Source organism: Pogoniulus pusillus, chromosome Z (assembly GCF_015220805.1).
Source record: "Pogoniulus pusillus isolate bPogPus1 chromosome Z, bPogPus1.pri, whole genome shotgun sequence".
NCBI classification, from domain to species: domain Eukaryota; kingdom Metazoa; phylum Chordata; class Aves; order Piciformes; family Lybiidae; genus Pogoniulus; species Pogoniulus pusillus.
In genome coordinates, this window is record NC_087309.1 from 98,890,783 (window position 1) to 98,918,782 (window position 28,000).

At 36.8% G+C, this 28,000-nt stretch overlaps 1 protein-coding gene across 1 annotated transcript in view; it reads right to left on the minus strand.

The window, feature by feature from the left end:
* The window catches only part of HSD17B4 (hydroxysteroid 17-beta dehydrogenase 4), a 64,533-nt gene that overhangs the window by 10,901 nt on the left and 25,632 nt on the right, over positions 1-28,000 (minus strand). The window contains exons 15-22 of the mRNA XM_064140021.1: positions 27,570-27,641; positions 26,078-26,181; positions 22,886-22,951; positions 10,870-10,939; positions 8,312-8,418; positions 7,918-8,004; positions 5,788-5,877; positions 2,873-3,011 (exon numbers count right to left, since the gene is read on the minus strand). Of these exons, the coding sequence (XP_063996091.1) occupies positions 2,873-3,011; positions 5,788-5,877; positions 7,918-8,004; positions 8,312-8,418; positions 10,870-10,939; positions 22,886-22,951; positions 26,078-26,181; positions 27,570-27,641 (735 nt within the window). The remainder of the gene's footprint in view (positions 1-2,872; positions 3,012-5,787; positions 5,878-7,917; positions 8,005-8,311; positions 8,419-10,869; positions 10,940-22,885; positions 22,952-26,077; positions 26,182-27,569; positions 27,642-28,000) is intronic.

Here is a 28,000-nt window from a genome sequence, read left to right on the forward strand (position 1 = left end):
TTCTTGCTCCAACATCCCTTCAGGTGGTTGTAGAGTACTGAGGTCTCCCCTCAGCCTCCTTTTCTCCAGACTGAACAAACCCAGCTCCCTCAGATGCTCTGGAGAGGCCAGCTACTCCCAGGCCTTCACAAGCCTCACTGCCTTTCTCTGAACACACTCCAGAACCTCAATGTCCTTCCTGTAGTGAGCAGCCCAGAACTGAATACAGCACTCATGGTGTGGGCCTCACCAGTGGTGAGTACAGGGCAATGATAAACTCCATGGCCCTGCTACTCACCATGTTTCTAATCCAAGCCAGGATGCCATTGGCTTTCTGGGCCATCTGGACACTGCTAGCTCATATATAATTGACTGTCAACCAAGCCCCAGGTCCCTCTCAAAGTTGCAGTTTTCCAACCACACACACACAAGTCTGTAGCTCACCATGGGGTTGTTGTGATCCAGGTGCAGGATCCAGCACTTGGTCTCATTCAACTTCATACAATCAGCCTTGGCCCATTGTTCTAATCTGTTCAGGTCCCACTGCAAAGGCCCTCTACCCTCTAGCAGATCAATACAGACACCCACATTGGTGTCATCAGGAAATTTACTGAGGGTGCACTTGGTCCCCTCACCCGGATCATTGATAAAGATACTTAAAAGGACAGGCACCAGTACTGAACCCTGAAGGATGCCACTACTAACTAGGCACCAGCCAGACTTAAATCCATTCACTACCACTCTTTGGGCCTGGCCATTCAGCCAGTTCCTTTATCCAGTGCAGAGCACACTTATTCAAGCCTTGCACCATGAGTTTCTGAATGACAATCTTGTAGGAGACAGTATCAAACACTTTATATTAAAGTTCAGGCAGACAATGTCCACAGCCCTTCCTTCATACACTGGTTCTCTTTTAAGTGCCATGTGATGGCACTCAGGATGACCTGTTTCATGACCTTTCTTGGCACCTGGTTCAGACTGACAGGCTTGTATTTCCATGGATCATCCTTCCAGATAGGGAGGAAAGGCCACTGGTCAGGCATAAATCTTTACTATGTCTATTCTGCACTCAGCTGTTGGCAGTTTAAGGTCTTCTTAGGCAAGAAATTTTATTCACATCTTAAAGACTCAAAACCAGATTTTTCTTCCAATGACTTGTCTCTCCATTCCTTGAACATACACAATGCTGAGTTTATATGATAAAGCAGTTCCAAAACTGAAGACAATGTTAAATCATCCTGAAGATGCTTTTTCTGGTTTTTATCCTAAGCACAACTATCACATTATGTTTAGTTACACATGAAGCAATAGACATGACTGATGTAGTGTAAAGAATGATTCTCTAACAAACACAAGTATCCACTTTAAGTGTTTTGGTCATTAATCAGTGCACTTCTAATCTATCTCCCAAAAATGTAAGCAAGAACACAGGTAGTCTTCAGTCCAGTTCTAAGCATGCTCATTATTTAAATCATTGAGCATAAAAGTGGAAAACTGCAGATGGCAGCAATGATTAAGAGCAGTAATGAGTTTTAAGGCACAACTTCTGAGTTGAATCATGTGATTTTTAACACACACCCCCCCCTCATTTTGATGCATTGGTACTCAGCTTCCATAATCTATAAGTCATATTCAACACAATGATTAACTGCTATCCAACTGGAGATTACCCCTTACGCTTCAAAAATCCCTTAAAAGGCAATATAGGTAGAATAGAACTATCCTGTTCAGCCTACATAATTTTTCCTGAAACAACAGGAAAGCAGTCCTGCTGCTCAGAATCCTGAGTGGCAATCCAGAGTGGCTGACTTTAGGAAAAGAAAAAGTGAAATTACAGGTTTCTAAAATATTCAGTGAACAGAAAGTTTCTTAAACACAGTAACTGCTTGGAGAACAGACACAGAACAACGCAGACTGATCTGACCTACCAACATGTCAGTGTCTTGTCAGCCTGTCAAAGAGCAGCCCGCTTCATCTACCTCAAAACTGTTCTGACTGGATCCAAGCATAAAAGCAAATCAAAATGAAGCAGTCTAAGTGACAGACGTGACTGTGAGACTTGCATTTCTTCCTAAAACCCCACAAAGGCTTAGAAGTTACATCCTGACTATGGTTTGCTCTTTTGGAAAAAACTTATATTCTACTTATAGACCATTTAGGACACCTCAGCAAAATGCCTGAATAATTCCAGAGACAGAGAAATAAATCCAATTATTGAAATTACACTGCTTTTTACAAAATGCACAAGAATTATATTTTTTGAGGAAATAGTGAAGTGGTTTTGCCCCCACCTGACCATTCCACATGCTTATATAATCCACTTTACAGGGAAACACTTCCCCTCTCATTCCTGTTACAATGAGACCCAGTTCCAAGCTTTAATGATGGGTAATGATTATTGTACCACTAAACCTTGACCTCTGAATACCTGATTGGAAACAAAATGAGCTGTATTTTCACAGAAGAGACAAGAACAACATAATAGAAACAATACTTATTTGGTTTGAATACCTAGTGTGTACATCACCAGCAGACTAATTACTGTAACACAGTACTCCTACTAGGTTCATTTAGCCTGCTTTTCTAAAGGCAGTGGTGGGCCATTCTGGAAACAAAGAGAACTGCATTTAAGTTCTAAAGGATGGTTTGACTTTATCTACATTTAAACAGGCAAGTTACAGATGTGTATTCCTATACAGGCCAGTAACTGCCATTATGGAAATTTATCTGACCTTGTCACTTGTACGCTCAGTATCAACCAGATTTTTATGTCCCAGTGAATACTCACCCTATGTTTATTTGAAGATAGAAGTTTAATTAGAATGAGTGTAATTAATCTCACTTCATTTTAAAAAAAAAAGCATCAGGACATTGCATAAAAGCTACAACTTACTCCACTGCATTGCTGTTTTTCCATCTTTTGTGATGTCCCACTGGAATACAGCATTTACTTTCTTTACCAATTCATTTCCCATCTCTTTTACACGACGACCAATTTCTTCAAATACAAGGTCACTCTGCAGCCCTGTAGTCTTTAAAAAAAAAGAGATTACAAAGAATTTAAAATTGAAACTCCATACAAAAAGTATTAAATATGTCTATTAGTTCAAGTACTGTGTCCAGGAAAGTCTCTATTGTAGAATTATCAAATGTAATTAAGATTTATTCCACCACAAATAATCACCTATAGTAGCTGTCAGCATTAAAGAGCACATTCAAGTAGAAAATGTTTCATGGACATTTCCTTCAAAATTATTTTAAATCTTGCTTTTGCAGGTTTTGTCATTTATAACTACAATTTAAGATAGGTTTTACAATTAGGGCTCTAAGAGTTTCTGAATTGACCTTTATTCCCTTTAGAGGACAATCACTGCTACTTTTTCCACAGCAAATGGTATGTTAGTTCTCAGAACACAGAAATGTTTTTACCAGTACATGACTGTGACTTGACATGGAAGATGCCTACACTATCATTCTGACTGTGTAGAAAATGTGCTTATCATTTAAAAGTTGGATTAGATACATTTCCATTTTCAACTTTCCCAATGATGTATTATTTTGCAAGCTTTTAATTTTCTTTCTTTAAATATTTGTAGTGAATAAAATGCTACATTTCAGGAAGCTATTCCATTGACATTCTTCATCTAAATGGAACTGGAGCTGTCAAGAGTTTAGGCCCACATGAGGAAAAGAGCAAAGAAGCTCTCACAGCTTTAGTTATTCTGGTATACACTAGAATGCAATGGTGCTCACACTACTATCTCTCATTATCTCATAACCTCTTGTGGCCGTTTGAGCTGATCCTCTAGCTCAGACATAGGGGAGAGATGAACATTCCAGGGATAGGCCACATAAATGGCAACAATAGATAAATTAATATAATTTCATGGGAGCATCAAGAACTTAATGTCTAGAAGCACAGCTTGTTCTGCCCCTTCTCCCACTGGCTTCTGCTGCTGCAGCTTCGCCTATCTTCCCCGGCTGCTGTTTTGGCTACTAGGGGTGGGTGTTGTGGTGCAGTGGTAGAATTCTCGCCTGCCGTGTGGGAAACCCAGGTTCGATTCCCCAGCCGGGGGGATGTGTTGGTGGCACAGGTTTGAGTCCTGGCCATTGCACCTAAGAACGAGAGAAGTCTCCGTTTGAAAAAGTGCCAAGAATTGATGTCCCAGGTTGGGGGAGTTGCCCCCCGGGAAGAAGTCTACTCAGCACAACACAAAACCCACCCTTTTTGAAAGTCAGGGAAAGATGAAATTGTATTTTCTTATAATATAACAATGTAAAGAGAAATAATAACTAGAGAAGGAAGGAAAGGAAAAAAAAAAATACAATAACCTTAAGGGAGATGGGGAAGGGATCAAGCGGCGGCGAAGAAGCAGAAGCAGCAGATTTGAACTTCGAATGCAGATTTAGCAATAGTTCAGACACAACCAGCAGAAAGAAACAAATTTCAGGAATGTATCACAAGTGTTAACATGAATGACACTGTCTCAGTACTTAATAAAATTCAATGCATTACAGTTTCAACCTTTGCAGGCAGGAATCAATGAGGGAAAAAAACTATACAATGTACTAAGGTAATGCACTGTGCAACAAAGCTTTTTAGGCCACCTTAAGAACCCAAGACATTCTCAGCATTGCATGCACAACTATGTCTTTTGTGGGAAGTCCACAATGCTTAATGTAGGATTTCTTAAGCTACATATTGCAAGTCATGCCTGATCATATGTACCAAGAGCCACCACAGTCTTTTTTAACATGCTATTTCCTATGAGTACACTACCTCATTTTCATTTGTCCTGGTCTTTTGATGCCTTCCTGCCACTCTCCTACAACTGCCACTGAATTTGACCCTCAGCATCTACAAAATAAAAATAAAATGCCCATTTTACAGGTAGAGGTCTAAACTAGAGAGGCTAATTTCAATCTGAAATGCTCAAAACTGTGGCTCTTGGTGCATGCTTCACTAGTTTTGTAACACATAGCATGGTGCTTATCCCAACAGCTCAATTGGCGAGAGGAACTTCAAATCTCATTGAGGTGCCCTATGTATCTGTCTCAATTCTAATATAGATTTCCAGAGACTCAAATAAATCTGATAGAACCAAAGAATAATTTATAGAGTGCCCTTCCCTCTTCCCCCTTCTTTCCCAAAAGAAAGGAATTAGATGTAGAGAGAGGAAAGGTAAGCACACCCAAATAAATGAATCTCACTCAATTTGGAAGTTAAAAAGAAAAGTTTAACAGTAACTTAAAAAGGTATCTGAAGTAGGGAAGTTACAAATGTATAGGGAAGGGAAAACAAATACAAAATGTATAAATACAACCTGATTTTAATGGTGATGGCTTTGTCCACCTCATGGGTGATGGCCACGTGGTAAAACAGAGATACAGGAACAGGATGGTGATGCTGGTAAGCACAGAGGCAGGGAGCACACAGAGAGAAACAGGAAGTCCCCCTGCTTTTATGGATCTTTAGACAGGAAGGGGGAGTGGGCTAACCATCACCTGGTAGTGTTCACATCCACCCCTGGGGAGGGGTCAAGACCACTTAGGGTCAGGTTCAAGGTTACTCCCCCTGGAGGGTTCACCCTATATAGTATCTCAGAAGGTCTATTTTTATCCTCAAATAGATCCACAAACCTCTGTATCTTAAACAACATGTATGTTCATATCTGAACTCATATATTCAGACTAAGTACTGTAAATAAGACTGGAAAGTGACCTACGTATTTTCCTGTGCTTTTTTACAAAAAAATAAAGATTAACTACATTGCTTGGCAAGTTAAGACTTCTACTGTTACCCTCTACCTTCAGAGGCTGCAGCACAGAAGGCTTATCCAGAGCTGGCACTATATCCACATAGCCTCCTGCAATAGCAACTTCTCCAGTCTCTCTGACCTGTAGTGGGGGAAAAAACATATTAAAGAGGTAACACATTGACAAAAAGCCACAGCAGCAGGGCAACAAGAGTCTTCTTTACATTTTAAAATCAGAGACAAAGAGAAAAATTAAAAGTCCCAGAGTGAAAAACAACTACCCCAAAAACGTGTCCTAGTCTTGTGGCAAGTTAGTATGCTATAGAGTTCTGAGAAATACATTCTAATTTTTTTTTCCTTGATGTAGATATACAATTGTCAGGAGTTCATCTATGCAGTTTCACTATCTCCAGGTGCCTCACGCTGTAACTGACACAAGCTTCTAAGCATTGAAAAGTCAGGATTACCAGATGAAAAATACCTGAATTCCTTCTAGTTTTTTATTTGTTTTTTGTTTTGTTTAGTAGTTAAGCCAGAGAAGAAAATTCATACAGAAAGCTCTCATAATAATGGTTACTGAAATCATGCTTAAGAGCTTTTGCTTACACTGCACTTGAGACAAAGCTGAAAATGGATTTAAACCAAAATACTGAAGTCTAGTCTTAGTTGGACTTAACTAGTTTATTACAAGACAGCTTTACTTAAGACTACCTAACACACAGTAAGAAACAGAATTCTGCACAATTTGTAACTGCTGAAACAAAGTGCTTTGCTATAAGCCTGTTAAATACTTCCATTTCTCTCCAAAATGTTACTCCACACTGGAGCAAAATTCCCCAAAACTCTAGGTTACACTGGATGATCTTGGAGGTCTCTTCCAACCTGGCTTGTTCCATGATTCTACATACCAGCAATTATTAAATCAAGAATAATAACAAATCTAGCCTTTAAGAACAACAAAACATCTTGCTCTGTTTACAAACTCTAAAGGTCGTGGATGGATACAATGAACTCAGTTATTTTGCACTATAAATGCAAACCCTCAAAAGCACCTTTTAAATATAGCTATGCCATCTGCAGGCATCTCCAAAGTTCATCTGAGACACTACATTACACTATTTACTGCTAGTAACCAGAGATGGAGAGTTTGTACAGGGCAGCCTTGATGTTGTCATTCTGAAAACATACAACTGCTAGCATTCATCAGGTCTGTAAAGAATATTTACCTTGGTAAAAACCTATTCTACAAAGCTGTATTCCTAAGGAAATAGCAATCTTATGGCCTTATGACTCTCCTCATTTGACTTTACCTGCCAAATCCTCCTTGCAGCTGCAACTGAATCTGCTGCTGTACTCACTAATTAACAGCTGGTTACAGCTTTACAAAGATAGCACTGCAAACCTTTGTCCAACCAAAGCAACATAAATTCCATCTGCATAAGCCAATACATATTGGTAAACACCAACAGCAAATCACAGATTAAGAAAGTGACAGTGTCCTAGAATGCTACAACAGAAGCAACAAAAATGATTTTTCACCTTTTCATGGCGTATTTTATCCTTAGCTTCCACTAAGTATCCTACCAAGTGCAGGAGACAACAACTACAGGACAGTCACACAAAACGCAGAGACAATAAAATAAAATCATCTTAACTATAAAACTGTAAATTCCTTTTTATTGCAGTTACAATGTCCAACTGCTATGATACTTCTGTTTGTAAGTTGTGCTGTACAGACTCAGCTTAACTCAGTTAAATCTAAATGTGTAGAAACTTGCCTGCATAAACTAACTCTCAGAAGATGACTTAAGGTTAAAAAAAGGTCCAAAAAGATGGATACACAAGATTATGATTAACTGCAAAAAGTAAGTACAAACTATCCTAATGAGAATGATTGGAGTTTCTTTCTCTTTTCAGAATGGACAAGCACCGAAAACACAACACAATCTAACAAGATCTCTTATAATAAGTAGTATATTAAGTCCTATTACTATAATGGTACTTTTACTGGAATGTTAGTGACACCATAAAACAAAAATATTTAATTTTATTCAAATAATTTTTTTACAAAACTTTCTTCAGTGACACGCCTGATAAACCATGTCTTTGCTTTTCCAAATATAGCCCCAGTCTTAACCAATAACTCTTTCTCCACTGGTCATAACAGTGAGAGTTTTCTGACCTTGGTCTGAAAATGGATTCTGTTCCCTTCCTTCCACATTTCTGTCTGTAAAGTTTGGCCTGGAAAGACTGGCTTCGCAAAGCGAACCTAAAGAGAAAAATCCAAACAGTACAGAGGTGTGAACCAATTGGTCATGTGTACACAAAAAGTTTAAAAGCATAGGTGCTGCTGAAATAAGAAAAGGTAAAGAGAAAAAACAAGTCAACTAGCAATGTGGTAAGCTTAAATATTTAACTAAACACACTAGGCAGAGGCATTAAAATACATGCAGCAATCAGTAAAAGCAATGGTGGCAGTTAAGAGCGCAGAAAGTCTTTTCCCACCCCGAAGCTTTTTTTTGATAGTAAACCCAGAAAAATTTTTAAAAATAACTGCAAAGAACAAATGCACAGACCTTGATTGCCTTGAATCTGTTCACATCATTATTTGCAAACTGTTTCAGAATGTTTCTAGCAGCAAACCCAAAGCTGCATAGTCCATGAAGTATAGGCTTCTTAAATCCTATTAAAAAAACAACACGTTACCATTTGCAACAGAAGAAGAGAAAAAAACCTGCCATGTTTCATTTATGTTGACAATTTTGGTCATGTTTCCTCACACAGCTATGCCTTGGCACAGAAGCTGAGCCTTGGTAGAAGATAATCTTTGTGTTAAATCTTTTTCCAGTCCCGTTCAAGTCTTGACAAAATAAACATTTGAAAACTGAATTGATATTTATTAAAGTGCAACAGTTAAGTTTAAAAGATGCTGCTTGTACTGGCTACGTTCTGATCCCTTAACAGGTTACTCTGACCTGACAGGGTATGTGTAATTGATCACACTTGCAACAGTCCATGGATCCAAGACTCACAACAGGCATGTCAGAGCTTTGGCTGGAAAATAAATGCCACTCTTGGTTGCAACAGCCTGGTTTTCCTGAGCAATAAATGACTCCCACTAGCATCTACACAGGAGGAGAAGTTTCCCTAAGGGTTAACAGCTGTAAGTAAAAACAAATCAAAACAAAAAGACAAGGACAATGAAACAAAGAGGAGACAGAAGAAAGTCTAGACAGAAGAGAGTCTAGATAGAAGAGAATCAGAAGGTGTATAAGGAGCCACTTTCAAAACAGAGACAAAAAATCTACTAGGACTGAATCTTGGGAAAGATTGGAATTATGAAACATAGATCAAAGGAAGGAGTAAGGATGAAACCCAGAAATTCTGACTCATTAGGTTAGGAGAGGAGATATGATGTACAGGCTTAAAGAAATGTGAATCTGTTTTCTCATTGTATGTATTCTACACCAATCATTCTGTCATTTCATTTCTGTAAAGTATTTGAATATCTATACTTCCAATAGCACCCTCTTTTTTTTGTACACTGTGCACAAATATTTCTGAAAGCACAAAGACACCATACTGTCAATTTTAAAACAGCTTACTGGCATTATTTTACAATATCAATATTCGATATCTCTCACACAAAGTATTATACTGACATTTAGCTCTTTAAAAGCTTAGTTCAGTTCACCATGCAAGAATGAAAAGACAACACTATTTTCAGAACTCCAGAACAGACAAATATACATGGTCTCAGTATTTTCTTTATAAAACTAGTACATACTCATAAAAACCTATAAATCAAGTCTTTCTATCAAGACTAAAATGAAAACTATGTAAATGCTCCTTTCACTTTTTAATATCTCAGAAACACTCACAAGCTATAGAAATAATGGCACAAGGATATAAACAGGTGTTTTCATGTAGTGTATCTCCTCAAGACTTTATTCACATTAAGGCTTAAAGGTAATCCTGGAACAACCTCTATTCACTACACTGAATGCTTCCTACTACCTCATTTTCATTCATTTTCACAATGCCTCAGTATGAGCAGGTTGAAGATTTCTCCTCCTTTTGGGTTTCAGAGTTTTTATAGGATTACCATCATTATTTTAAACACTGGGTTTTCAACTACAAACATGTATTTTCTCCCTCCAGCATCTTCAAGAGTAATTGGGTGATTTTATCAAAATATTTATCAAAACATCAGCTAAACAAAAAGCCCAAAAAACAAAAAAAAAAAAAAAAAAAAAAACCCAGAATGGTTTAATAAACTGGGCAAATCTCTTTACAGACCCTAATATGTGGTCATCATTATTTACAAAGACAAATTTACACAAACATCCATAAAAGAGAGTTAACTTAAATGATTAGTTATATTTGTGGAAGTGATCTGAACAAGGAAGCACATCTTGGCTCTATTTGGCTTCATAAGTACACCATGCAGCAATGCTAATATATTGAAATTACATTGCCAGAGATTTACGGAGTATTACTGACACTTATTTTCATGTAAAGTTTATGCTGATAATTTATATTCGGGAAAATTTCTTAAGTACATCAAACTGCTGTCTGCCTTGAGTAATCACACTATACTACTAGAAAGGACTGAAAATTGTTTTTATAAGGCCTTACAATAGATATTCAAGAAAACAGACTCTTCTTTAGTAATTACATCACTGCAAGAACAAGTTGATGTAGTCTCTGTTCCATACTTCAGCATGTAGTATTACATAAACTACAGCACTAGCAGGAGTTGCAGTTAAGCAATTTTATAGGGAAGAAGTGCTAATAAACTTTCTCTCACCCTCCTGCAATTTACTAGGATTGGGAAGACTACATAGAATCATAAAAAATTCCACCAAGACCAACATAATTTGAAAATTACTTTGAAAGAATTATCTATCAAAGAAGTCATGGAATTCCTTCTGAAGCTGTTGACAAGTCAATTACCCTTTAACATTCCTAGCTACAAGAAGCAAGGCATTAAAGTGAAGACATCTAATGGTGGCTCTGTTATAAAAGTTATAAACCAGCATTGCTTATTCCAACTTATTAAAGACATACAGACTAAGCGAAAAGAAGATTAAGAATACATTTTATCCAAGTATTAATAAAACACTCAGCTCACCCCCAAGAGCAGCAAAACCTGGATCAATGTGTAAAGGATTCGAATCCCCACTCAACCGATACAAGGCAGCCTGCAGAAACAGGGAGTAAAAAATGTGAGGCTAACTGTGCTTAGCAGCAATAAGCAGTCACTCAAAAACTAAGACAGAATAACAAATTCATCACAATCTATTTCACTAGTACTGAGATAACATAGCTTACAACAACACAAGTAAAACAGAAATTAAATGTTATTGAACAAACTGCCAAAGCACCAGTGAAACAAGCCAAGAACTGTGTGTGGTCCTGGTACACAAGGAAATAACACAACTGTTTAATGGGAGGGAAAAAACCAACCTACTCTGCTGACATACATATTTGGCTTCACCAAAATCTGGCAACAGTGAAGCAGAATTTGTCTACTGATTCTTTAGCTTGAGGTGTCATTTTCAAGAGACATATCCCATGACAGATACACCCACAATTTAAAAGAAAATCAAATATTGAATGAGTTTCAGTTTGCAAGCACAGAAGCTACTGTACTTTTTCAATATTTGATTGATCTTACAGAGATCAGAGGAACCTTAGAGATTCCCTTCCATTTAAGAGTAACATGACCACTGATTGTGACACATTTCTCAATAGCTTCTTGGCTAGCTGGTCCCAATACCAAACACAAACAAACTCCCAGAGTAACAGGCCAAGCTTTCTACAAGACTTTTGGTTCTCTTCCACTAGGATAAAGTAGAGAGAGAGAGACTGACTTAGTGTGCTGTATATACTATGAACATAAATAAACCTTATAATGGCCATTGTACTTCAGTTTTCTGTCTCTATGTGGCCACAGTATTTGTATTATCAAATTTTGTATTTGCTGTTTGTGTACAGTGGCCAGCACTTCATAGTATGAGAAGTGTGACAAGCCAATCTGTGCATCTTTCTGGACTACAAACTTACACCAGATTGCAGTGCAATTCAATGACTAAATGACTGTCGAGTACTCTCCAGCACAGTATTGCCAAAAGAACCAAGAGAATTAGTAGATCACTAACATTGCCAAAAAAATCAGGAATTCTATTCGTTTTATATGACAGCAAGTACTAATTGAATATTAATTGAAAAAAAGGCTTTTAAATGAAAAACAAGTTCTAATTTAATCATCTACATTACTGGCCTTTAGAACCTCTAAGTATTTTCTCCAAGCATTTTGACCTGAGGTGATAAAAGGTGGTAAGTATTTACCCAAGCTAACAGATTTCTCAAAGAGAAGAAAGAATATAAAATAAAAATAAAGACTCCCTAAAGGAAGTGTTTTCTGATACATGTTTTAACACTGTGTCTTCTACCAACTTTAGTGTAACTAAAGGCATTCTGAACTCATATTATCATTTTAATCCATAATTAACAATTCATTTTTAATCTGTTAATATTAAGATGCATTTCATCAAATATTTACAACTTTCACATTAAGCTCCAAATCTTTTCTATTTGTCCTGCTAGCATTCATTAAGAGAGCAATTCTGAGTCTCAGTTACAGTGGAATGTAGAAGAGCTTGTCTGCTTTTGTGCGTGAGGGTTGGATACACACTAAAAACGTGTGCAAGAAGAAACCCTAAATAGCAACACAGTTTAACCACACAATACTAGAAAGGCAAATACTACGGTAGTAATTCTTCTTGACTGCTTACATTGTCATTTAACCTTTTTTGAAAAACTTGTCCTTTTGAAAACAATGGCACATAAGTAAGAGAGCATCACTGGATCTGAAATTAACTGCAATTGTAGTTTCATCCAAAACATGTATTTATCATAATATTAGTTTGTAATTATCTTCTAAATGACCCTACAAATTATTTGGAAAACAGTAAAGACTGGAAAGTTCACACTAATGTAAGACTACAATTCAGACACATTTGAGTTTGACCTTTCAAAAGGGACAAAGAAAAGAGCAAATAATTTGCTGAAGAAACAGATAACCTGAAATTAATCTTATAGCATCACAACATAGTTGAGTCATCTCACTTGATGAGAAGAATTAAGTCAAGATCTTCTAAAGGCAGTATTCTCCAGTACCAAGATCCTTCAGCTAGCAACCTAAGAAGCCAAACAGGCTTCACAGTGACTCTATGCCACAGAGGCTGTTACACATGGAGCACCCAAGAAGTGTGTGGTGAAGCATGGTTCTGGTTGAGGGTGGAACAGAAAAGCAAAGTGAGATAATGTAACTATTTACATTTTACTACACCACTAAGGCAGCTGGGGTGATGAGTGGAAAGAGACAGCTGAGAACAGGCTAATAATTACCATCCATGGAGAGCACCTGCTCCCTTGACTTATTGTTCTTCTCTCCTATCGCAATTCTCACACAGAGAGAAATTGGGTACTAAGAGTGTCACCACACTCCTACTTGCACACATAAGAAACCCACAGCAGCAAGTGTTCAAAGAATGTGCACATGCTGATCTTCTGACGTGCTGTGTCCTTACCTGCATGCAACTCTCTGCTTGACTAGTTGTTCGAACTGTGATTTCATGGTTGAAAGGTAGAGATAAGCAGCTCTAATGCCACCAGTATCAGTTATAACATTATGAAAGAGATTTTAGTGATGACCAAATCCTTAGTTCCTTTAAAAATAAAGCCCAAACCAGAAAAATTGACAACTTAAAGAATTGCTCTTTATAGAAATCACCACTCTTGAGAACTAGAAAATAAAAACTGCCAGATGTGAAATAATTACATTAAATAACTAAATTACTTGAAAACTAGATTAAAATTATAAGGTCTCACTTTCATTTTCCATTAATTTTTATTTTTATGAAAGCTATCAGGAGGCTATTTTTTTAAAAGGAGCTGCTATAATAAATTTTAATTCAAACTAAATAACACTTAGTTGTAGTACTGGAAAGCTGTATTTATGTAGGGCAAAAAAAGACAAATTTATGTTTTAAGCTCAAATCTCAAATCTAGCTATGCAGCTGTTACTTACTAAAGCTGTAATAAGAACGAGCCATTTATTTGGAATGATAATAAGCTCTACTTGGGAGACAAGATTTCCACTAAATGCGTTTTGAGATTACTGTAGTAAAAAGTACTTGTCCTTTGTGAACAAAATAAATGTAGCATTTAGGAGATAATTACATTCAGAGAATTACATGGGATCAACGTATCTCAATAGAAGCCTGGTGACAACACTTCTCTTTTTGTACTTTCAACAACTAGAACGTCACTAGTCTCAGGTAGAACACACACATGCTGAACTGAATGAAACAATTACACAGCAGGTTATTTTAGATCCAGTGCAGTCAACTCAGGTCTGCCAACAAACTTCTTTTCATTTACCACAGTCTTTGGTCATTACTTTATCACATAAACTATATTCCATGTGAGAACAGATTTGTTTTAAAGCCTGCTCTACGTTCTGTATTCCTTGAATAATGGCATTTCCTGAAGGCTTGAGTAATAGAATTAAGGGGAAAAAAAACAACCAAAACCTAAAAAAGTAAACCCCCCAAAAATACAAAAAAAGATGCATCCTTGGAGGATGACAATAGTCAACTGATGTGAGGCATTAGACTGAAGTCAGTCATAATATGGTTAGATTGTTCTCCAATTAATAACACAAACTGTCAAGTCTCATTTCCTAACAATTTAGGACTTCTGCCAGATCACAAAAGAAAAGGCGACATCCAACCAGTCTCTGCCAATATTTCAGTCTTGCCTGCAGACTGCAGTAAAGGTCAGTGGTAAAGATAACAAAAAAGGAAGCCAACTATTCATGTATTTACCCTTCTAACTGGGGAGCAGAAGAATCTATCCTACCAAGTCTATATGTATAAATGTGTGTGTGCACCTGAATGTATACGTACTTTAATATCTTAAGTAAGAGCAAGCAGTCAAGGCAATCTCAAAGAAAAAACAGCCACAAATTTCAGCCCAGATAGCCAACCATGTCCTGGGCTGCATCAAGAGAAGTATGGCCTGCAGGGCAAGGAAGACAATTCTCCCCCTTTACTCTGCTCTCATGAGACCTCACCTGGAGTACTCTGTACAGTTCTGGAGCCTCCAACACAAGGATGACATTGAACTGTTGGAAGCAAGTCCAGAGGAGAGCCATGAAGATGATCAGAGGGGTGGAGCACCTCTGCTATGAGGACAGGCTATGAGAGTTGGGGCTCTTCAGCCTGGTGAAAGGAAGGCTAGTAGAAGACTTTGTAGTACCCCTCCAGTATCTGAAGGGGGCTCACAGGAAGGCTGGGGAGGAACTATTCACAAGGTCTTGTAATGACAGGACAAGGAGTAACGAGTCTAAACTTGAAGAGGGGAGATTTAAACCAGATGTTAGGAAGTTCTTTACAGTGAGGGTGGTGAAACACTGGAACAGGTTGTCCAGGGAGGTTCTGGATGCTCCCTACCTGGAGGTGTTCAAGGCTTGGTTGGATGAGGCCTTGAACGACCTGTTCTAGTGGGAGTTGTCCCTGCCTATGGCAGGGGGCTGGAACTAGATGATCTTTGAGGTCCTTTCCAACCTAAACCACTCTACGATTCTATGATTTCAATAAGCTCTGATTTACATTAGAACAATGAGCATTTCCAGTGAAACTGGCACTACTGATGCATCAAAGGCTCAGTTTAGCACAGTGCTAAAGTAATTCACTGTACCTAAAGTTAAGAAGCTACTCTTTGACTGCCATTTGCCATACTTTCTTTTTTAAATTAATTATCTCTGTAGGGATAAGGAGACATATTAGGAAAGTGTGATTGATAGAAATCAACAGACAGAAAGACAAAAGGGTTCATTCGTTCCTCCAGATAGCCAACTATTGTTCTCAAAGTAGGTGTACGCAGAAAATAAACAAAACAGACAGTTTGAGTTACTCATCATAGTTTCAAATGCCTATATATATTTTCTGGAAATCTGGATCACAACCATGATTCTGTTTTTAAGCAAAATTGTAATTAAGAAATACAAGTGTGTAATTTCCTAGAATAATTTGAAGTTCTATGTTCTTAGTGGTCTGGACTACCCAAACACTACCTTCCCTTTCTAACTTTGATTCCCACAAGAATTCCTAAAACATTCTATTAAAACACCTTCATATACACAGCTATAAACAAGTATTTTAGGTATAAAAACATACTACATCTTCTGTCCTTCCTCACTCTGCGCTATTCATATCTTGTATTGTTTATCCCTATTGCATATTTTTCAAACTAAAAATCAACTTATATATTCTGGTGCAGGCTCCATGGAACATTACCCATTCTTCAGGAGCATGGCAAAAGTACAAAAAGGCTTTCCTTTAAGTGCCTCTCAATCAAAAAGAACAAACTGCTTTGGTCTGGGGAACTTCAAGTGGAATAACAATTGTTATTTTCTTTATGAAGGATCAGAGTAACAAAGACCACTTGTTTAATGAAATGACTGCCAAGCTAGTACCTATTCTTCTTTAACCATATTAATATGCAAAATTTTAGTATCATCTAAGCCCTCAATCACTTTTCAAAACTGACAAAATTAGAAAATTATATTCTGATCTTGCCAAACAGAATATAAATGGAGAAAGTATGGGGGAAGAGTTGTTGTGTAATCTTGAAATGCACATTATAACATGTAACAAACTTTTGAAGTAATCTCTATTGCATTTGCTCACTCAACATGTCAAGAGTTTGGCAAGTATGAACTACATACTGGAATTTCTACAAAAATTAGGAAAACAATACCAAATGCTTGCAATGGCTTTGAATCCCTTTGTTTTCCATTGTCCTTTGTTGCTAAGCACTCTTTTTCCTGGCATGCTTTCCTTATCTGTGAATCCACTGCAGCACTTCATTATCTCTATCATGACACAAATTATTTATGCTACAAACAGAAGAAAAATCACCTGGGGTTCTCAGGAGGCTCTCTGCAATTCTTTGAAGTTAATTTAAATGTACATGTTTTCAGGCAACACTGTACTACAATCTTTACAAAGCAGGACCTAAACCCCTTATTTGTCCTGTAACTGTATCTTCCCCATCCATACACATATTTTCATCATCTCTCACATGACTTTATCACACTCATTCATAAAATGATCTTAGCTCAAACCATGTTCTTATATTTTTTTTTTTAAATTCTAATCTGTTTCAAATAAGCATCAAAACTCTCCAAGGAAACAAATAAAGCTAGAAACAGCATTATATTGAAGAAAAGATGTTTAATGATTACTTATTCTAACTACAGATACATTATCTTAAAAACACACAGATTCACATACACTTAAAATAAAAGCACAAGTTAAATCTCTGTAGAATAAAGGATTTTGACATTCCCAATTACACAGAAGCTTGCAAGAGTCCTAGCACCCTCAAAGGAAAGCACTGACTGATAGTTCAGAACCTGCTGACAACAGGCAGAAACCATTGAATAGCAGGTTTTAGTTTAGTAATTTATTAGGCTGTTAAACAGCTCACATGTGCTTCTTTACTTTCCAAGACGTCTTCTTAAAAAGTTTTTATTGCAAAGTCCACTCCTTTACCACAAACGAGATTTGTGCAGAACTGTCTTCACAATTGTTTCCAGTTACATTAAGAACTGCAATAGCTGAGCTTGAAGTAGTAAAAAAAAAAATAAATTAAAAAAAAAATCTGGTAGCTAACTAAAACAGTATGAGCAAGAGGACTGCAGGAATGAGAATGATTCAGGTTGGGAAGGACACTCCTGCAGTGTTAGTCATTGAGTGCTGATGATGCCATTTGAAACATGGCAGGTGCCAATTATTTTATCCTTTTTCTGAGAAAATGGAAAATAACTATATTTTTTTTAAAAAAGCCCACACCACTGAATAGCAGCAATTTTGCTACATTCTGTCAGTCAATGCCTGATTTACACCTGGAACAGAAGGCTTTACATACCTTGTGTATTTTAAATCCTATCAGATTGATCTAGGTGTGAACTTACTGAATTTATTTACATTTCGATCTAGGTGTGAACTTACTGAATTTATTTACATTTCCCTGAACTATTAAAACATCTTTATATTCCCTAAACTGGCTTTTTTTTTAATGCTACTTACTGAATCACATTCTCAAATGTCACCATTGGGCACTATATGCCACTCTCTTAAGTACTATGTAATTTTGAATGTTTCAAACATTTATAAACACCCTTACTTTGTGGACTGGAAAACGTAAGACTGCAGAAAAGATTGTTACTGTCAAGACTACAGAAAAGATTGTTACTGTCAACAGCACAAACCAATTCCAGATCTCAAGTTTAACACTTGAAGACCTAGTTCTTCGAAGTGCATCACATTATATACTGTACAAATTCAGTAGAGACCTGCTATGAATTTAATTTTCAGCCTGTGATGCTCATAGACCTTCCTCCTGCTGGTTCTAATCCCAAATTTCATCTTCCTAATTCCATCATCTCATCCTCTCCTATCACAGTCATTGTGATAAAGGAACACCCATGCCTGAGTACTTTGGGATATCTGGGTAACAGCTGCCCATAGTCCATAAGAATTTTATGGACAAAGCAAAGAAAATCTGTCTTCAAAAACTGCAGCTCAAGTCACTAAACCCCAAATCATTTTCATCTCATTGTTTTTTCTCAGAATACAATTTCTTGCAACAAATAACATAGGAAATCTTAAATCCTACACTATCTCATCTTACGTCTAGAGCCCTCTCTTTGCCTGTGGAAGGAGTTCTTGAAGGAGATGGAACTCATCACTTATACCTGCATGACTGAAAACTGTATCGGAGACCATTGGATACAAAGGATAATTATTAAGACTACAAACAAATCCAGCTTTATTTGGAATTTTTCTCTTTTTAGAGATGGTGAAAAATCTGAAACAGTAGCTTAGTTTTCCAAAAGGAAAGCAACTTAAAAATTACATTATATCAAAATGCTGTTCCCTCCATCAGACTAGTAACAGTCTGCTTCATTGCCTCCAAGAAGGAATTTAGAAGTTCCTCAAAGCAAGGATGGCAAATTTTTCTGACCCTGGAAACTGCTCAGCAGAGTATCACATGCTTGAGATACTCAGATTGCATGGAAAAATAGCTCTTGCAAAAACTCACATGACACTGCTCTGCAGAGACTTACAAGAGGATCAGCTGAACAGCAGGATGAGACATCATGTTTTCTAAAATATAACTTATCTACCTTTTTTTCTAAATGTCTATTTCTCCTTTTATAAATATAGGTAACAAACACAGAGTCAGAAGTTAAAAGCAGGAGAATGCTTTGGTGAAATAAATAACACTGTTGCAAGAGAATTTTTCAAGTGGTAATATTTCTTAGAAAAATTAAACATAATACTGAAATCAAATGATACTAACTAATATTTGGAAGTCTTGCAAACCCCATGTTACAATTTTATTTTTTCTATACAACAAAACAAGACAAGCAACTTTCAGCAGGGAGCAAGAGGAACATGGGATAGTAAAACGTCAATAACTTCCTGAAAAATTCAATCTTATGGGCTACTGTTACACTGTTCACTTATTGTCACAACACTATGTATTCTCAATATTAATTCTGATATTTGGAGATAGAGAACAGTTAATTTCTTGGGAGGTAACCTGCACAAGATCAGAAACCTGTTTTTCCACAACTAAACAACAAAACACAGACAGAAAGCACTCAAAAAGCTCAAGAATTCATATTTGTCTCCTTCCTCAAAAAACTGACTCTATCACTTGGACATCAACCATTTTAAAAACTCACTGAAGCTTATTTTGTGTGTCATCAGAAAATGAATTCCAAAAAAACTCAAGGCATTTGGGAATGAAGTGACAAGAAAGCTCTACAGAGATACAGATTGTTCACTGCTTGTGATTCTCAATTCCATTATGAACTATCAAGCAAAATTTATTTGATTAATTTAAGGCCCTGATTTGATAACTAATGGGACAAAAGTACTGAAGCTCTGTAACTATATTAAATATTCCCTACAGGGCTGAAATTGAATGATTCATTTTTTGCTAAACAGCAAACAGTCAAACACTTTCTAGTTTTCTTGATCTTCTGTCAAAAGGTCTATTTTATTCAAAAGATTTATGGCAGTATATGTAGTAGAGCATAGCTCAGGTTACAGACAAAGAGCAAGCTAAAAAATTGCCACAGAACATCCACACCTTTACAGGGCAAGACACAGAAAAAGTCACCTAGTTCTTTGTGGATAAATTCATGAACACACAAGAAGTCTTTTATGTCCTTCAGGAGAATGCAAATTTTAAGCCTTATAGCTTTTTAGAAGGTCACATACTACTTCTAAATGTTTGATCTCTAAGCAGTTTACACCATGATACATCAACTCATTCATAAACACCAGCTGTATTTTTAAAGAACATTTCAGGAATAGGAACAGATTTGAAAGGAGCAAACAGTCATTAGTACTTGCTATTAGTCTTTGATACCACAAACCAAAAGGATTAGTTTGTTCCATCAACGGTCACTGACATAACACATTTTTTTTCAAGGAACTGTAGGTAGCTGTAACCCTCCTGTGTTCCACTGAACACATGGGATAGGATAAAAATGGTCATTAGCTCTCTGTTTCCAATATCTTCTTCATTAAGTAGTGTTTCCTCCTGACTGAAAACATTTAAAGCATTTTTCCTCTTGCAAAAAAAAAAGGGAACCCAATGTAGCTGAGTTAGTATTGAATACAACTTTCAAGATAACCACAGACATCGATTCAATTAAATATCAGAACAATCACTGCAAGCATTTTAAAAATACACATGATGGTCTACTCATCGGGAAGCTTACTACATTGTCATACTATGAAAAATTAAGGGAAAATGATGCTAATTATGAAAAGCAGTTGAGCCACGTAGTTGTGGTAACACAAAACCTTGAGTGGTGAATGTCACAACTACCACTGGAAATCAAGGCAGTCCAAGTGAACTCAAATGCCACTTGCAAATTGACTCCTTCAGTCTGTCTCTCACTCTCTACTAATCCAGAAGCTGAATGGCAACACTCTTCTCTGCCAACACCTTTTTTGTTTAAACACTTAAGAAAAAAAAAATGTTTCAGGAACTTCAATTAAACTTGCGTGTCTGTTTCCATTTTGAAATGGATTTTAAGCAGTCACTTATCATTCACAGCCACATAACTGTAAAATCTCGGTAGCATTTCCCCAAGCTCTCCTCCATGTCAAAGTCTGTATTACTACACATAAAGTTACTGAGTTCTACACACTGTTCTTCCCATACACAAGCATCATCACTTAACCACAGATGCAAACGAGCAATCTGGCAGATAAGCCTTCTCATGATTCTTGCTGTCTGCTAGCTGTGGCTCCAGCAAAATCTAACTGGAGAGGGATTCTCTTTTTATCTATTTACATGTCACAGTAGATGTTAAAATAAAACAAGATAGTGGCTACTCTGCGCCATTTCCTTCATTTCCAAAAATGAATTTTGCACTATATCAAAGTTTCCCTACCTCTGCATTAGAGGTTTATTACCTTTCTCGTGAACTTAGCATTTTATAAACAGTAACAATTCCTAATATAAGAGTTTATGGCTCAGAAACAAATATTACCTTATGACCAAGGTGATCACAGATGTCATTTGAAAAATTGATGGACCACCTATCAATTCCAATGTAATAATGCAGAGAATATGAACATTCCAAAATCCAAAGTAAAGACTAGAAATTACTGGATCATTAGGATCGGTGTATCTATTATAAAGTGCCAGCTGCTAGAGATCACCTTTCACTACATTTAACCACCTCCCAGGAACAAAGAGCTCTCTCAAAGTTTCTTGCTTCTTGCTCACTGTGGAAGCTGCATTACCACAGATGCCTGTCAAAACCGAACTGCTTCCCTGCTCCCCCTTTCTTTATATTCAAGTAACTGTGGCAGCCTGTTCCTGGAACAGGATGTTGTGGTTCAGCCACCACTTGGGTGCTTACACTTGTGCCAGCTCAAGGCAGTTGGTGCCACCTTCACAACAGTCTGCACAAACAAAAGGTGAAGAAGAGATCACCTGGAATACTGGAGGCACTCATCATTCAGTAACCACTGTAACATCATGTGCGGGTGCCCCAAGAATGACTGGGGTTCCAGTGCACCTATGTCAACACAAGAGCAGCATGTGATCTGCAGGAATATGTAATTAGTAAATCTGTAATCATCCTAGACATTCTGGTGTCAGTTTGCCTCATCTCACTCCTTACCAGTCCCTAAATAGCCTTCTGTGAGCCTTTACTCTGAGCATGGATCAAAGCACTCACCTTGTCAACTTTCAATGAAGCCTGTTCAGAAAAACTAGACATTTACACCTCGTGCACTGATGTTGTGAATTTTAGTAAGTATATTGGTAATAGAAATACTGATAAAAGCTCTCTTTCCTGGTTTATGCGTATAGGGCTAAGTCAAATTTCAAATACATGAATAAGTGGATGAGACTTTTTAGATATGCCATATGTAATCAGAAGCTAAGCAGACATCACAGTTACCACAGTTCAGCAGATGCTTAACATAGTAACTGCATCACCAGAAGCTACAGCCTTCTGCCATGACTATGGTGCCTTTGAAAACACTACTCAGGGTCTTAACGTTGGTAGGTCCAGAAAGCCCTGTCTTACTCGTCTGACATCTGCACATGTTTACCTTTAGAGGAGGACACATTTATTTACTCAAGTTTTTACTTGACAGAAAGTAAATGCTTGTGAACCAGAGAGACTGCAGACAGACAAAAGCATAACCAAACAGGTATCTGCCAATATTACAGGTTTACCTGACTAAAGGTAATTTAGCTTTTTCAAAACAGTGAACTTTTTTCCCCTTTTGGTCATGATGTGTTTGTTTACACCATTTGTTGTTAATTTCACAGAACTGCAACAGAGAACACACAATCTAGCACAAATTTTAGCTTTGCAATGTACATATAGATACACAGACACATACACACACAAATAAACATACATAAATGACTGAGGTATAGCAGAAAATTTGAAGAAGTAAACATCAAGACTTCTTTCTCCAACAAACCAAACATTTATGCACCTACAGCATACAAAACTTTACCTGATCAGCTGTTGTGACATCAGAAATTACAGCATCAGGGGGTCTCTTGGGTGGATTCACTGTTACCTACAGTAAAAATAATAGTATTAATATTTCACTGAACAAAATGTTATATCTGGACCCATGCCAGAATGTGTAAGATATGTGTAAAATGAAACATCACTTACAATGTTCATGAGGCTCCTCCACCCCAAAAAAACTCAAGCAAGAAACATTCACTCCAGTAAAAAAATTAGTTGTCTCAGAGAACATTAATGTTTTGGAATACAAAAAAATTTTAAAGTGATATGCCAAAAAGTACAATGGAGTATAAAAGTATTTACTACCTCACTTATGGACTATACCACTTCTGGTTTCTAAGAGCCTCCGGAGGTTTGGTTTTTTTTCACTACTGCAATGACATGCTGCAGATTAAGCCCCACATTATTGTACAAAAGAAACCCACAAAACCCAAGTTCTGTGTAGCTTTATATCTAATAGCAGCAAATGCTCTTTTCCATTCGCTAATAGCGGAGCAAAGACACCTTCTGAATGGAAAACTTGATAATATAACTCCTGCTTCTGTCACTTTAGAGACCCACAACAGACTTACATCTTTAACAGCCTGGCAACAAGCACATCAACTAAAATGCTTTAAAAACAAGAATGTCTTGGCAACCTATATCCAGCTGGCTTAAAGTAACTCAGCCTGACCTACTGAATCGTTATGACACTACAACTTGCCAACACATGAATAATTAAGGAAACTCCTCTGCCAGTAGGTCAAGAAAAGACATGACTTACATGTGTTGGCATTATAGACCTTAACCTATAAGTCCATTCTCCATGGTCTGCAGATACAGTAAATATGTAAAGCACCAAAATGACACATTATAAAATACTTCTGATCAGCTGGGGATTTCTTTCTGGCACAGAGGGATGTGAAAATCTTTTTGAAATAGCTTGCAAACATAATGCAAGAAAATTTATCTTTGCAACTTGCCTCTTGTATGCAGAGGCCTCTGTTTAAATTGCTATCATTGTGTTGTCTCACCTAGACCACATTATGTTTTCTTCTATCACAAGAAGAATTGTTGCCTCATTTGTATAGCATTTTCATACTTCTCTAGTGTAAAGAAGTTGCAGTTGCAATGCTTAATTAAAAAAAGCCACGGCACTACATTGTACTCACTACAGATTAGAAACACTTCCTATGAACTGCCTTTTTTTTATTTTCACATGCACTATTATGGAATAATTAAAGGTTCCATCAAAGACCTTTATACATTATTTGCAATAAGTATTTTGTGAATTTTTTAAATACTACACAGAGGCTTTTCCCATTTCCCTTTCAAGAGGCAGGCACTCCAAGATTTGATTTGTAAAGTTACATCTGGGAAAACTACATAAATTGATGTAGATATAAGTGAAAAAAAAAAATATCCCAAGGAACATTACCTATAGTATTGCAGATATAAAATACCTAGACATTTCACTATAAATGTCAAAAAATACTGAGCTTAAGTATTTTGTAATTGACTATTACTGCAGTGATTCAAGACTTTAGTTCACAATAAAAACTTTCAGTCACAACTTAGCTTGAAATATGGTACTGAAGGAGACAACTATTACATGTCAGGTCGTTGAAAAGCTACTTCATGGATTTGGGCAAACACTCTGCATTCATGTGACATACACTGTTTTCCATCTGCTAAGGTGCTTCCAAAATGTAGGAGTTCCACTGGAAGTAAGAAACTGCTTCTCTCTTTTTCTCTCTATGCTTTCCAAACCTCTTTCTCATAAATACATTGATTTATATACAGCTACACCTAGAGATCTCTTCTAGAAATTACAAGTTCAAATCTAACACCACGAATCTGAGTACTTTTCAGCTTTTTACCAAACTAGTCTTTTTAACAGAGCAATATCTTGCAATATTAACATATGATCACACCTATTAGCAGAAATTTAACATATGAAAAACAAGTTGCTAAAGGGAACATGAACACTTTGTATACACACACATAAAATTGAAGCTATCAATTTATTTTAAAATACATATCACCTTAAACAGAAGCAAACGTTAAGTCTCCGAGCTGGAGCAACAGAACACGCTGTAATGCTACACTGATATTGCAGAGATGACATTCTCAATTGGAGCACAGAGGCAGAAATTTAAATGTAGTCATGGCAGCAGAGATGAGACAGGCTTAAATCAGAACTCTGTTAAGAGTCTAGCTAGCACAAGGCAACAATTTAATAGCAGGCCCTCAGACAAAGCATCTGAAAGCCCAACTTTTCAGTCACTCTCCTTCCTGCCCATACCCAAACAAGGGCATCCGGGAAAAACTGCTCTTGAAGCTACACACAGAAGAAAAGTAAAGATCCTCAAATCAACTTGAGGAAAACTGAGATTAATAAATAAAAGCCATTTCTCTGTTCCTGTTCTGAGCTAAGTAGTCTCCAAAAATCTTTTCAGACTGAAAGTGATTAATAAAACAAAACCTTTCCCAAGCTGCTTTTAACATGAAATTAGTAACTTTCATGATTGTGAGTGGCAATACCTAAAAACATAGTATCAAAACATGTAAAGTTTCTTTTGTTTGTACAATTTACAACTCAGCTTCCTAAAAGAGTCAATAAGACTCTTGCCAAACTGGAAAGTCTGAAGACCTACCAAAGATTCAAAGTAATTTAGCACAGCCCAAAGTACATGTAGCAGATCACTTCTGTGGAACTAACTGGGCCACAGTGTCAACTTCAAGACTGCTTTCTGAAAAGTCTAAACAAAATTCTCTACAGGTGCATATTTTTCTACATCATGTACTTAACATCAGTTTCAATTTTGGTTTAGTCTCAGACAAATTTCTAATTTTAAGTCCAAATAATCTAGATTCTAAACTGTTTTCAGTGAATCTCCCTATTCTGTTTACCATTAGGACATTTCGTATCTGTATTTTCAATAACTTCAGTGTAGAAATGTCTCATCAACTGCATGTTTAAAAACTCACATTTCTCCCTAATTGTCAGAACTAAATAATTGGGTTCCCTGAAGTATACCTTTTCACTCCAGCTCCTTAATGAACAAAAACGTTTAAATGCCATTTGAGTTTGTACTCTCACACTGCTCAAACATTAGTTTATTCTTTCAATGTTTCTTGCCATGCTGATGGAAGTTTGTGGGGTTTTCAAAACTGATATGCATGAATTTACCTTTGCCTTTTCTGATGTCCGTTTTCCACCAAATCCTCCAGCTCCAACGAAAAACAAAGAAAACTGATTATAACACACTAGGTCCTTTCCACAATAGGTATTCACTGAAAGACAATAAAAGAGAAAGAGCTTGAATGTGCTGTTACAGAAGAAAAGTTTGGCCTACATGACAAAGTTCATTCTAAAACCTACAAGCTGCACTGTTGCAAAACACTTTCTGACTAGTGAAGACTTATGATCTGTTTCAAGTAACATAATCATCGGCTTTCATACAGATAAAGCATTAAAATTTTTAAAAGAGCTATCAAAATGCTGCTGGTATTCAAGGTGGTAAAGATATTTCACAGAACGCTGAAATCAGAATTTATTTTGGTATCTCACACTGAATTAGCAATTCATTTAAGTATTATAAAATTCCAGCATAAAATATGCTCCATTTGGAGCTATTAATGATTCCATGTATGTAAAGCACATTACTAACTCATGCAAAAAGCAGTACCAATACTCTAAGAAAAGGGTTCTAGATCAAGCTTTAGTTTAAGGTCACCAGTTCCTTCTTTTATAGAAGCTGCACTTCTGAAACTGAATCAATATTCAGCTTCCTACATCCTATTCGACTCCTTTTCACCTCAGACTAACATTTACAGTACTGTTAGCAATGCTCATTTCCAGTTCCAAAAGAAATTTTAAAACCCCTAAGACTGCTGACAGAGAGAAATGCACGTTGGAGAAACAAGCAGGTCTTACGTCAACTTAGTATGGAAGCAACACACGGGAACAAAGGGACAGTAATGACCTTTTTACAAATTTATTTGTACACTTAAGGAATAAAAGCTCAAAAACGTTTTGAGATTCACTGCTTATTAACCTACGCTTCCAGACTAATTTCCCAAGGGATCTTGGTATGACCACATCTAAAGACATCAAAATTCTTAAAATGACAACTTATCGACTTCAGGGGACATTCTGATCATTGTATTTGGATGCAATACGAAAGAAATGGGGTTTTGGTTTTTTTCTATTTAGAATAGAAAAATGCAGATAAAAAAAGAATTCCAGGATGTGCTCTTAAAGATAGTTGCTTTGCAGATGTCTACGCAACACAAACATGACTAATTTTCACAAACCCCCTCTTCAAAACACACATCCCCTTTCTGAACGCTCGTTGAATCTAAAATAGGACTAGATGCTATTACTAAAAGATTTTTTTTTGGTTTGTCTATTGCACTGTTCCACCTATATAAGAAAAAACCTAATATCTGAAATCCTTTTCCAAAGATAGTGTTCTTATTTCAGTATCTCAACTGGCTAAGAACAAATACATTTTACATTACATAGCAATTGCTAATTAGCTCATTTCTCATCTCTTAGTGAAACTGGATAATGTAAGATTCTTCACTGTGAAAAGGCTGGCAGTTATTGGTACAGCTAGTTAAAAGCTGACCCTGTCAAGTTTTAATACATTCTCTCCAAAAATTATAAACCTTCTTACCATCTATCAGCAAAACTGCTCCTGATCCTTTGTCAAGAATATCAGCGATGGTTGAAACTGAAGTCAATTGTCCTGTAAGGAAGGAAGAACATACACATTATTTTAAGGTTTTCCTTCAAGAATGAAGTCCACAGATCACTTCACACTTATACAACAATCACTTCACACAGTAACAATAATGGTAACAATCAAAGAATCACAGAACTGTCAGGATTGGAAGAGACCTCGAGGATCATTTAGTTCCAACCTCCACACCATGGGCAGAGACACCTTTCACTAGATCAGGTATCCAAAGCCACATACAGGGAAACCTTTTTGGCAAAACAGGCAAACCTCTTTCAGCAACCTGTTGCAGTGTCTCACCAACCTTATAGTGAAGAACTTCTAGTATCTAAATCTACCCTCCTCTAGCTTGGATCCATTCCTTCTAG